This window comes from Oryza brachyantha, chromosome 11 (assembly GCF_000231095.2).
Source record: "Oryza brachyantha chromosome 11, ObraRS2, whole genome shotgun sequence".
Taxonomy (NCBI): domain Eukaryota; kingdom Viridiplantae; phylum Streptophyta; class Magnoliopsida; order Poales; family Poaceae; genus Oryza; species Oryza brachyantha.
In genome coordinates this window covers 15,952,655-15,965,900 of record NC_023173.2, presented here as the reverse complement: position 1 = coordinate 15,965,900, position 13,246 = coordinate 15,952,655, and the positions used below count along the sequence as shown (strand labels likewise).

Below are 13,246 nucleotides of genomic sequence, written 5' to 3'. Positions count from 1 at the left end.
AAATCTCTCCAATCACCTACCCCGTTGTTATCTCTCTCCGGCTAGCTCCAACTTCTGTTGTTATTTTATTATTTATTTATAACTTTTAGTTTTATGGTTTTATTTATTGCCTGTTCTTGTGTGCGTGCGCTAGATCGTATGGAAGAAAGTCTATCAAGCCATTATAGGAGCTGACGTGGACCCAGACGACTACGTTGAAGCTCCCAGAGAACCACATATTGCAAGGCAAGCCACGAAACCATCCTTTGATCATCTTGAGAACCTAAGTAGAGAACCACTTAGTTATTTCATGCATTATTTACTTGCAAAGTTATTTTGGCGTATTATTACTTTTTAAATAATCATGTTACATTAGTTATTACCATGTACTTAATTTACTATTATGGCTGATATCATAAACTACCATATCATGTTCCCTGATAACCTAGGTATAGGATGTACACTTCATCAGATTAATATTATAGTGGATAATACCACCAAACCTCTACACACATACATCTGTTTTGCCCGTTGTCATGTGATGACTCTATCAGGCTGCATAAAATATTGTTTTGATATAAATCACTCGCCTTGAATGATATGGAAGGTAACTCCGGGGAAGGTGATGTTCTGGATATTATGACATGTATTACTGTGTTTATTATATACATGCGTTGTGTTAATTTATTTGCTTTCCCGGATATAAGGATAAACCATCTTATGCCATGGAAAATGATATAGTTTGCGCCCATCCACAGGACCGAGAAATCGGACTTAACCTAGTACGTGGTCCCACTATACGAACAACTGTTAGAGGCTCTAGGAGCATATAGGAGTGGACATGTGTAAGAGGCCGTGGGCCAAGTTGACATGATCTCACAACAGTGGCACTCATGAAAGCAGTGATCTACTATGCCTTGCTTGTGGCCGAGCGAGTGCCCGACTGCTAGGACGAAGGATATCCCACTGGGCGGTGCTAGTAGTAAGTGGGACTAATGAACGGTTCTATTATCTCGACTCTGATCCAGTCGTGGTATCGTATTGGTAAAGTTGTGCAGACGCTGCAGAGTTGTATTGTATTCGAATACGCCGTTCTCCCGGTTAATGGGGATGTGTCATTGGGTGATTCCTATTTCTTATGGTATGAGTAGATTTTATAATTAAAATTTGGATTGGAATGAGATGAGGATGTTGGTGATTAATATTGCTACATTTTAAACTATCGATTTGTAAAATGTTTACAAATAAACTGTTTTACCAAAGTAGGAAAAAACTGTATAATAGGCTTGTTATCAACCCATCCTGATGAACCCTATATCCTTGTACTACTTGCATGTATTCTACTTGTATCTCTTGGATCGTGGTTTGTTGGGTACGTTTGTACTCACCCCTTGCATAAAATGTGGTTCAGAAGAGCAGGTCTTCCTCAAGGTTGCTCGTGTTAGGGTCGCTTCCTTCGCTCAGGCTCGCCTGTGGTGTTGTTGGGTCTTTAGATTGCTGCATGGTTGGTCTTTTCGAAAGCTAGGCCGACGTGCCATATTTCCGCTGTTAAGTAAGTATTCTTCGCTGAGCTTGCGCTTTTATACATTTTCTGTGTGCAACTGAATCCTAGAAAGTTATGCGTGCAACTGAATCCTAGAAACAAAAGGTATTCACGATTATTTGATACAGATGGTTTTCATGATGAATGAATATACAAGCCTGAAATACTAGGATACGACCACCAAATGTCTACAAACAAAATACATGTTAATAGGTTTATGTCTACATCATCGGTGCTAGCTCCTGTCTTATTGTTGATGATGGAACAATCTGTTCAATAGATATGGAAGCGTACGTCAGGAATAGCTAGCTCCCAGATGATGGAACAATCTGTTCCATACATAGACAGGTACATGAATACAAGAGATTTTCTTGATTGACAAATTTACCATCCTTGAAAAGATGTATTAGGAGGTTCCACTTTTTCTAGTGTAAGGCTTTGGTACCTCTGTGTTATAGGTTTTTAAAGGTACAAAAATTTTACACGTACCATAAAAATTCCCTTTCTTTTTTTCTTTTGAAACTTACATTGTGTGGTGATTACTCCTGGGATATCACGGCGTTCTGCTGGCTGCTGCCTGCTGCCAGATTATTTCCTCTCTGCATAGCGATCAACTGTGGGAAGTATAGGTTCCTGACGGATTGGATTCTCTCCAAGTCACGGATGCTGCTCAGCTGACTGAGTTTACATAGTGACTCGACATGGAGAACTTGAAGACCTGGCAACGAGGCAGCTGAAATCTTAAGTTCATTCACCTCATTAATTTCTCGTAGTACAAGTGTCCTCAACTTGGCGAGACGAATGTTATCTGGACGACTGTTATCTGCTTCAAATGCCAGCTTGGTGATGCCGCTGACTCTATGGAGGCTGAGAGATTCAAGGTTAAGTAAATTTTCTGATAGCAGGGTGAGTGAATTATCACACAGATTGCACCAGCTTAATTCTAGAGATTTAAGCTTTTCCGATTTGAAAATAGGACGTTGAAATGTCTCATCAGCCAACTTGCCCCTGATAACAAGCTTTTCAAGACGACCAGGGTTCAGGGCTTGAAAGCGGAGAGACTCACTCTCATTACTTGCACTGACAAGCAAACTAGAAAGGGAGGAAAGCTTTGACAATGAAGCAAACAATGTCCTGCAGGATCGACCCTCCATGTTACCAACGCACAGACTTGTTAACTGGGTCAGCTTCTCTACAGTTTTCTCAAAGGAAGAGCTTGCCTGCACTGTCTCAAGAGTTTGCAGTTCTTTCAAGTACTTCAAACGTTTGGGGGCTTTCAGACTGTTGAAGTATAGGAATTCCTTCTGTCTTTCGTCAAGCAAAGTATCAGCAAAAACATGCCTCAATCTCGTGAGGTCACCTATCCAACTTGGCAATTCTTCTATTTTGCTCCACTTGAGATCCAAAGTTTGCAGGCTGTAGAGCCTGCACATGGAATCTGGAAGCTGTTGTACTTCTGTTTTCCGCAGACCAAGATATCGCAAATTAAACAGCTGATAACCAATATTTCTGGGGAGCTCTTTAAGGGGAGATCCTTGCAGTTCCAGAACAGTAAGAAACTTAAGTTTGGCTGGCAGTGATGCTGGTAAGGATGGAAAACCCGCAGCAGCACTGTCAGCTATAAGAGTGCGGAGGTAAGGAAAATCTACTACTGCACCAATATCTTCAGGGTATTCCGACATAAATAGGCAGCGAACATTGCTATCCATTTCTGCTAGTTTAATACCATGACAGGCAGCTCCAAATTCCTCCTTTTGAGAGATCGATACAGCCAGCTCATGCACAACAATAGGCATCCTGAAGCTTGCTAATCTACCAAGTTCATCCTCCTCCACAACTTGTAGAAATCCCCAGTTGATTAGCTCCTTTATGTAGCGTTCAGCAATATCCTCCAGTTGAAATGATACCTGCTTTTCAATGAAACCTTCTGCAGCCCATAACCGGACAAGCCTCTCAGGCAACAGGAGAAAACCAGCTGGAAAAATGCTACAATACAAAAGGCAGTTCTTGAGATGCATTGGTAAGTTCTTGTAACTGAGATATAGTACTTTTTGGACATCGTTCAGGCTTACTTTGCTTCTTTTAATATCATCAATTTGTTGGGCCATTTCACTCCAGACAGACTCTGTTTTTTGCTTTAAGCTGAGCGATGCTCCGATAGAGACAATTGCTTGTGGAAGATAGTCGCACAGGACAACAATCTTTTCACTTATTTTTTGTAGTTGCTCAGGGAAATCACTTGAGTTTACAAGAGCTTTTGTGTAGAAGAGTTTCAAAGCATCGTCACGATGTAGACAAGTAATCTCTATGAACTCCGGGATGCCTGAAATATTCATGGAGGCTGGCCACCGACCTGAAGCCTCCTTATCCTTTTTTAAATTGGTTTTCAGAATAGTTTTTTTTTCCTCTTTTGGAATTTGCATCCTTATCATGTTTTGCTGATTTGCATTTTTGATTAAGCAAGGCCCCAGCAGGCTCAGACGTAATAGCCCGTGTCTGGACCTCTGCCTCCACATTACATTCACTTACAGAAGCAACCCCAGGCATCCGAGTGATTATGATTATCCGGCTACCCATTTTATTGTCAAAAGATGTATGCCGTGCCTTGCGAACAGCATCTGGAACCCGTACATCATCAAACACAAATAGGAATTTCTTTTCCTTCAGATCATTCATGAGTAGATTTACATAACTTTCGACAGGCTTACTCTCGGTGCGAAAGTCGGCTTCAATTTGTAGCTCTTCCATCGTTTTTCTCAAAACAGCAATATCACTATTGGGGCATTGAGCTAAGGAAATCCAAGCAGCACTGTCGAAATACTTCCTCATGCTAGCATAAACGTCCATGACAAGATGTGTTTTCCCTGACCCACACGGACCACAAACTGCTATCACAGAAAGAGCTTTATCTCCACTATTTAGCAGTTCAATCAGTTTTTCCTTCCTTTTACCATATTGTTCAGAATCTCCGCTGGTGGCACGAGGAGAATTAGTTGATAATGATATAGGCAATGCAGTTTCCTTCTCCACCTGAACCCAACGCTTTTTCATTTTGGAGAGATGCTCCAGCTCAACTTCAATTTCTTTCAGCTGAGCAGCCATGTGACGTGAGACTAGAGCGAAAGACTCCATACCAAGTAATCTCTTACAACCTCCCTCTCCTTCCCTTTGGATAATCCAGACAATATATTCGTCCATTGTTTGCTCAACAAGGCATCCCAGTTTCCGTGCCTCCCCAATCCAACTTTGAAGTACTTACTTGTTGTCATATCTTGTCTCCATTTGAGCCAGGAAGCAATGGATCATGCGAAGTTCGCTTTCTATTCGCCTCAATCTACCTTGAAATTCTGCTGGCCTTGTGATTGACATTTCTTCGGTTATCATCTCAGACAGTCTACGTTCAAAAATTTTCAGAAAAAAAGGAATACATGCATTTCCAGCAGTTGATCCCCCTTCATGATCTTGTCCCACAGAGGTAGTACTTTTGTTTCGTCCTAGGATAATACCTATTTTTCTGAGAGCTAGGTATATTGCGGTTTCTGCCATTTGCTTCTTACTACCCCTTATTCTGCCATTATAAAATAGTTCTTGAAACCAAAAGGTATGCTGCTAGTACTACAATTTGGAGCACACTACATTCATTGTTTGTTGTCCTTTGCTATTTATCCTGCATACGACACATAGTTGGATCACAGTATTGTTGTCCATAGGGGATAATCTTTTTATAAGCCCTAAAGCACATTTCAAAACAGTTAAGTACTAGCCAACTGAATGATAGTCTTTAATTACTAAGATGAAACAATGTTTTCTTGAGATACAATAGACACATGGAACGATGCCAAAATTCTCACTTGGGAAAATTGATGCTTGCTGTAAAATGCAATAAGTACTAGTTGATCCATCCGTTGCATTGTAAGAGTACTATGTAACTGAAACTAAGCGAGTTTGATATTCACAAGAACTTTCTACATCATACCAAAGTGAATGTGTGATCTAGTAGAAGTTCTGATGCCTATCTATGCCAAACATATTAATCATCCTTTATCCCTTTAATTACTCGCAAAAGTCACTACAGCGCTGAAGGTGGTATGCCATTTTTGTTTTCTTTCAAGGATGGGGTCTCTGTCAGGATATTTAGCAAGATTAAAATTACATTGATATAACAGTGGCAACTTTTTCCTGTGAAAAAGTTACTACATGATTATCATTTTTTATGAGTACAGATGCAAACCCTACAATACATGCATTGATGACAAAGACTGCAAAATCGTTTAACATTAGTAAACAAAATCTACCCACATAACACTACTGAATTAAGTCTGCAGAAGGCAAGTAACCGAATTTATTAGTACATATGGACAACTAATGGGGCAGTACCCCCTAACATGATTGAATTTATCTAAAATCTACTCTTTCCACAAGATAGAATAAGAAATTCTAAATATGCAACCATATTAGCAGCTTTTTTTTCTGTTCAAATTTTAAGCCGTGGAAACTTGAGAGGGTGCTAGTTCTCATGCATATGGCAAGGAAAAATCTTTTAAAAAAACGTATACATAACAAATGGAATTCAGTTTTGGGAGCATAGTACTGTTGTACCAAATAAGAACCAAAACCATAAATCCTGCCAATAAATTTGGGATGTTCTGTTCGACAATAGGAAAGACGAGACTACTTACCAGTTAGTTCATCTCTGATCAGTGTTGGTGGTTGATGATAATGGGATAGGAACGCACGTTGACAAGAAGAGATGAAAGTGGCCCTTGTAATCTCGAACTCGTACCGGTAAGGTACTAGTAATCCAGGAGCTCTATGTATGATACCGTTAACAATACATCTAAACTGTCTAGTTGACAATGCATCCGAACTGTCTTTATGATAGAGTTGACAATGCATCCAAACTGTCTTTATGATAGAGTTGACAATGCATCTGGACGACAGTACAACTGTACAAGATGACCATATAATTAACAATTTATTTTTGGAGAAGATCAATGGTAGTTACAGCATTGATGAGCGGAAGAATACTGCGTAAAACAATTACCAGCGAGGCTGCGTCAAACAAAGAGAGGGTTCAGCACATGGCGGATCCACTTGGGGAGAAAGGGGTGTTGCCAGAGTTGATCCGGAATTGGCCGAAGCTATCAGGAAATGCTGTTTTGATCCAGTGGGCATTTGCGCTTAGGTCAATGTCAGAATATCCTTGAAGAAAAAATATATATATACTATGTAAAAAGATCCAGATGACAAGAACCGCTTTTGGATAACATGCAAAAATGGTAAAATAGGAAATCGCACGAGCTTTTGGATAACATTTGAATGAAGCCTATTTCACTAATGGTAATTTAGCGAATCCCCTTATTTACCGTGATAGATATGCAATTTTCTCAGTTTCAGAAGTGCTCCTATTCTTTGTTTTTATTCCTCTTCCACAATTTCAGGTGAAACATCAGGCGCACCTGGTTGCTCAGACTCTGCAGAAGCTGCATTACTGGTTTCACCTTCTTTCCTCCACACTCTACTGTTGTCCAGCGGCCAGTTAGCTACTCCTGGGCAGTGCTGAGCTTGCACAAACTTCAGCTCTGGGTACAGTTCATGCAGCTCCTCCCATTGAACCTGCAGATACTTGAGGCATCTCACGCGCAGCACCTCCACTTTGCACTTTCCTTTTTGAATCCTCAGACTCTGCAGCTTCTCACCAGTGAAATACAGCTTCTTTAACCTCGGTAGGACAGTCGATCTGTCAGAGCTAGTCATCTCAAATTCTCCCGAGGGGAAGCAGTAGAGATCCAGCTTCGAAAGACTAGAGGGAAGAACAAGTTTAACTTTTGCAGCGTTTGATTCGTCGGCGCCATCTCGTGAAGACATCATCCCCCATGTAATCTTCAGTGATGTAAGGCTGTCGAAATTGGCGAGCACTCTCAGATCGTCTTCTGCACGCTTCAGTTTCTTGCCAACGCTGATGCTAAGCTTGCACAGGTTGCTCAGGCTGGCCAGCTCGCTCAGATTGCAGGAGTTCCTTTTTCTGCTGGAGTTCGCGACCACAAATCCCTTGAGGACTCGGAGCTGAGACATCTTGCCGAACCCCTCGGGCATATCGACGAGCAGGTAGCATTCGGAGACATCCAGATACTGGAGCTTCTGCAGCTTAGTGATCTCCTTGGCCAGCACCTGCAGGTCGTGGCACGCCCTGAGATCCAACACGACCAGCTCAGCCAGCTCGCCAATGGCAGCCGGGATGGCCATGATTCTCGACATGCCTCTCAAGCTGAGGTACCTCAGGTTCCTGCACGCACCGATCCCCTTGAGGTGCTCGTCGGCGATCAGCTCGACGTGGCTCTTCCTTGGATCGGCGATCTGCTTGACTGGGTCGGGCGTCCTCCACTGCCCGAGCTGCACCGTGCTGAGTTGCGGCTTGTTGCTGAACCACGTGGTGCTTAGCTTGACGTAGTTCTGGCCAACGTTGTAGACCGTGGACACCTCCGGGTGAAACCTGGAGGCGGGAAGCAGCTCGCCGTTGTGCAGGCACGCGCGGCGCGTCCGGGTGAAATCGTTGCTCGAGCAGCCATTCCCGTCCGGATCGACCTCCAAGAATGCGCTGCTCCTAGCCACGGCCACGAGCATCTTGCGGATCCACGGGTGCAAGGTGCACGCGTGGGCGGTGTCGCAGTGCCCACGGCGGACGGCGCGGACGAACCGCAGGTCGACAAGCTGCTGGAAGTGCTTCTTGCCGGCGTCGAAGGATGTCACGAACTCCTCGCCGACCCACCAGTGGATGAGGAGCCGCTTCTTCACGACGGCGCCCTCGGGGAAGGCGGTAAGGCAGAGGAGGCAACGCCTCAGCTGCGTGTCCATGCCGAGCACGGCTCGCCGCAGGTGCGCCATCTGCTCGTCGTCGCAAACCGTTCGCCTTAGCCCCACCGTCGTTGGCGCAGAACCCAAATACTCCCTGCCGTGTCCTCCATGTTTAGTTGCTTGTATCTTGTAGCAACCTAAGATGGCCTCCCTGATGATGCCGATCTGTGCCCTGATGGCAGCGAGCTTCGGGTGGAGCGTGGCGACCTTGCCACCGGCGGCAAGGGACTTGAGGACGGAGTCGACGAGCTCCTCAATGGGGTCGAAGAGGTGGACGAGCAACCTCTCGTTCTCCTCCGTCTTGACAAGCAGAGCTTGGAGGCCGTTCATCAGGTCACGGATGCTGTCGAGCTCATGGAGGAACATGCTGGCGCTGGCGCTGCTCTCGGCGCCACGGAACCTCTCGTCGTCGCCGATGACCTGCAGGCTGGCGAGAAGAGGGGTGAGGATGTTGTCGTCGATGTACTTGGAGAAGAGACCTTGTCCACCTCCAGGACCAGGGGCGGCCATGGTGGATGCCTCTGCCTGCCTGTACTACTACCGCTGCACTGCTGTCCCCTCGTGGCCTCGTCTCTTCCATTCTCTGCCATTGGTAATCTAATCTGAGAAGGAAGGACAGGCCGGGACTGACCGTTGACATTGCACGCTCGTTCATTCTTCTTCTTCTTTGCAAATGGCTGATTGCGACAGGTGTGTTGACATTGTCATATATTCCAGAGCTCTTCGCTGCTCGGAGTCGGAGAGAAGAGGTCAAACAGTGGGCGCCCGCAGCAGGATGTCGGCTCTGGAGTTGCATAGCGTACTGGAGAAGATGGCGGCGATGAGGGACGGCGGCGGTGGCTGGCTGTTCGGCGTCCAGTTGGAGTTCCAGGAGCTGTACACCGTGCTCGAGAAGGTCCGGCGCAAGGTTGCGGCCGCCGAGCCGCTGGTCGACAGCCGCAGCTCGGCCGCCTATGCCCTCTTTCTCGCGGACCTCCGCCGCGTCGCGCTCACCGTCGACGACGCCCTCGACAGCTACTCAGCCAGCACCCGCCGCTTCCCGCTCAAGTACAAAATCCGACGCGTCGTCGTCGCAGCCGTGTCCGCCGCACCATCCGTTACCCTGCGGACGCAGCTGACGTTGATGGGGCCAGTGCCGCTACCTGTTCTTAGGATGGGCTCGGCGATCCGTCGGTCCTCTGCGCCGCCGGAACAGCCTCTGGCGTCGGCGCTGCGCCCCAAGATCGCCAGACAGTTAGAAGACGCCGGCAAGGACGTGAGCATGCTCCTCCGCCTCTTCAGCACCTACGTCGCCGATCTCCTGCCGGGGCCGGAGCACCAGCAGCAGCACCATCACCAGGACCCTGGTCTCGGCGGCGCTGGCCCTGACGAAACGTGTTCATCTCGCCGTCAAGAAGCCAACCTCACCGGGAGTAGGCAGGACGACAAACAGAAGGTACTGGAGATCCTGGAACGCCCTGCGACGGGGGTGGTAGCAATTGTCGGCATGGCCGGGGTCGGGAAGATGGCGCTCACCAGGCATGTGTACAGAGCCGCCGGTGCCGACCACCGCCTTTGGGTGCAGGTGTCCCAAGATTTCAACCCGGAGTGGATTTTCCGGCAGGTGATGGACCTGCTGAGCGATCAGTTGCAGCCCGGAGAGGACGCCGAGAGCTTCTGGTGGTCTCTCAACGAAGGCTTCATCGACAAGAAGCTTCTGCTTGTGCTCGACGGGGTCTGGAACGAAGACCCCCGTAGGTGGAACGAGCTGATGCATCTCCTCTCCGGCGGCAGTGGCAGAAAGAGCACAAAGATCATCGTCACCACCAGGATTCCTGCCGCGGCGGCGGCGATACGCTCTGCAGCAATCTACCACCTGCGGCCATTCTCGGTGGATGATACCTTGAGGGCACTCCGAAAGAGCAACAGGAGGCTGCTCAGGTTGCTTCTCAATAAGAAGAGGAAGAAGAAGAAGCCGCTAGGTGGTCGCAGTGGCAACGCCGCCGTCGTGTCTGCTGCCATGGTCAAAGAATCAAATGCAAGGCACCTCGCCGAGAGATGCAGCGGCTTGCCCGGCATCATAGACTTGATGAGCTCTTCTCTTCGAGATCTCTGCACCAAACAGGATACTGATCCATCAATCCGCTTTGATATGCTCTGCGCTCAAAACCAGCAGCTGCTGCGCATCGCCGAGGCCAGCTACAGCCACCTCCCACCGCATCTGAAGCGGTGTTTCCTCTACTGTTCCCTGTTCCCGTACTATCACATCTTTGATGTCGACGAGTTGATTAGCCTGATGATGGCCGAAGGACTGACGCAGATTCCAAGCAGGGAGGCTCAGGCGGATGGTGATTTCGGTAGGCTTCTCAGTGAATGCTTTGATCTTGTCGAGAATCCTGGGCCTAATGGGGAGGCAAGAAGATAAAGGATGCATCGTGTGCTGCACATTCTTGCACGACACAAAGCACAAGATCTATATAGAGCCATTGTTGTTGTGGGCGATGATTCTGCCGTTTTGAGAGAACATTCCAGCATCAGATACATGTCTCTCATGGTTGATCACACAACTAGAGAGCTCCCAGGGTCGCTGACCGAGCACACAGGTTTGAGGACGCTGATCCTACTCAGGACGCAAGAGATGGTCTTGGCTGGTCAGAAATCTGAGATCCGAGAGATCCCTTCTGAATTCTGCCCCTATCACACGTCGTTGCATGTCTTGGACCTGCATGCAACCAAGATCAAAAGGCTTCCTGAGACATTCGACATGCTCTCAAATTTGAGGTATCTCAACATTAGCCAAACTGATATTGGCAAACTGCCTGAATCAATCGGCAGACTTCAGTACTTGGTATACCTCAACATTTCTCAAACATGCATTGCCACAATTCCGGAGTCGATTGGCAGAATTCACTCTTTAAGGTACCTAAATCTTTCTCAAACTGATGTTGCAAAGTTGCCTGATTCAATTGGTGCGCTACGGCTGTTGCAGACCTTACATCTATCACACTGTGAAAAGCTTATAAAACTACCACAGAATATAGGATCCGTGACAAGTTTACAAAAGTTGGATCTAGAAGGTTGCTACTATCTCTCGGAGATGCCTCAGGATATAAGCAACTTGAAAAATCTGAAGGAGCTAAATATACTGGAGTGTTCCTCACTGGATAAAATGCCTTGTGGGCTGACTGCGCTAACCAAGATTGAAGCATTGCCAAGGTACATTGCAACCAGTGGTGACAACAATCCCATATTGGAGCTGCAGGATTTGGTAAAATTGAAAAGAGTGGGTTTGGAAAACATTGAAAATATTTCCAATGAGGATGCCGAGAAAATACAACTGCAAAAGAAGCATGAGCTCGAGCATTTGACACTGCATTGCAAAGTGGATGCTGATAACAGAAAATCAAGTTCTGAAGCGAAGGAGCTACTGGACCGTCTAGAGCCCAACCCAGGGTTGAAAACACTGGAGATCATTTCTTATGCAGGGGAAACGTTCCCGTGCTGGATGGCCAGCACAAATCCACAGCTTCAGAAGCTCACTCAGATCAGAATCATCAGATTGATTAATCTGAATTGTAACAGTCTCCCACAGCTTGGGCAGCTACATCAACTTGAGATTCTTGAGATCAGTGGAATGAATGCCATAAAGGAAGTCAGCAGTGAGCTACACGGTGTGGGCGATGATGCATTCCGTTCCCTAAAGAAGATCACCTTTTCTCATATGCTTAACCTAGAATGTTGGCCAGTGGAAAATGGGGCTAAATGTGAGCATCTTAAAGAGTTGTCAATTATCCAATGCCCCAGATTTCACAAGCTGTCGATGAATCTTAATATTGAAAAGCTGACTATATGGATGAGTCCTCACGAATTGCTTGGCAGAGAAGGATTGGCAGGTGTTACTTGCAGTCTAAAATGCATATCGATTTCACTATGTGAAGAGCTATCAACATCATCAGATTGCAAGGGTCTAACGTCGCTCTCTAGCCTTGAGGAGTTAAAGATTTCTGGATGTGATGAACTGGAGAGATTACCACCAGGTATGGAAAAACTTACCGCGCTTAAAAGATTGTCAATTATTGGATGCCAGAAGTTCCAGAATTTAACAGATTTAGTGGAATGCACTGCTCTGAGGTCCCTGCTCATATCAGACTGTCCAATGGTAACATCCGTCCCAAAGGAGTTCAGAGGGATCGCAACTCGTGAGTAAATTAGCATAGGTATGGTTCCAAGACAGATAAAATGCTATCCACATACAGTTTCAAGTTTTATATTTATTTCATAGATACCAAAATTGTTTCTTACCAGTACCTTCACTGTATTATACATAAGACAAGAACAATTTCACGGTTGTCATCGAACTATTTCACTGTATCATACATAAGACAAGAACTATTTCACGGTTGTCATCGTTGTGAAGAAATATTTAACACATTAAATAGTTTCTTCCACATTTTATGGTGAAGATAGTATTAAAAACGAAAATATAATTTTAAACTACAACGAAAATTGGCTAAATCTATATCATAATATTTCAATTAATATATCAATTTCTATGCCCATAAAGTAAACATGACGTATCATTTAGTATTCTCTTAATAATATAATTGATCAAAGATATATAAATGTTATGATATACTCCCTCTGTTTTTTTTGGTTTGACGCCGTTGACTTTTTGATTTACGTTTGACCATTCGTCTTATTCAAAAATTATGTACAAATATACAAAATTATAAATCATCCTTAAAGTTATTTTAATAATAAACCAAATCATAATAAAATATTCAATAATTATATAAATTTTTTAATGAGACGAAGGGTCAAATGTAGATTAAAAAGTCAATGGCATCAAATAATTAAAAAAATCAGAGGGAGTATTTGTTTCTCTTCTTT

At 45.3% G+C, this 13,246-nt stretch overlaps 1 protein-coding gene and 2 pseudogenes across 1 annotated transcript; 1 reads left to right on the top strand and 2 right to left on the bottom strand.

The window, feature by feature from the left end:
* Nucleotides 1-2,061: 2,061 nt before the first annotated feature.
* LOC102704656 lies at nt 2,062-5,068 on the bottom strand (annotated as a pseudogene).
* A 1,864-nt stretch (nt 5,069-6,932) lies between these two features.
* On the bottom strand, nt 6,933-8,887 carry LOC102704374 (disease resistance RPP13-like protein 4). The gene has a single exon (XM_006663560.2). The coding sequence runs from the start codon at nt 8,885-8,887 to the stop codon at nt 6,941-6,943; it is 1,947 nt and encodes a 648-aa protein (XP_006663623.1). The 3' UTR covers nt 6,933-6,940.
* A 265-nt stretch (nt 8,888-9,152) lies between these two features.
* On the top strand, nt 9,153-12,740 carry LOC102704099 (annotated as a pseudogene).
* The last annotated feature ends 506 nt before the right edge of the window (nt 12,741-13,246 follow it).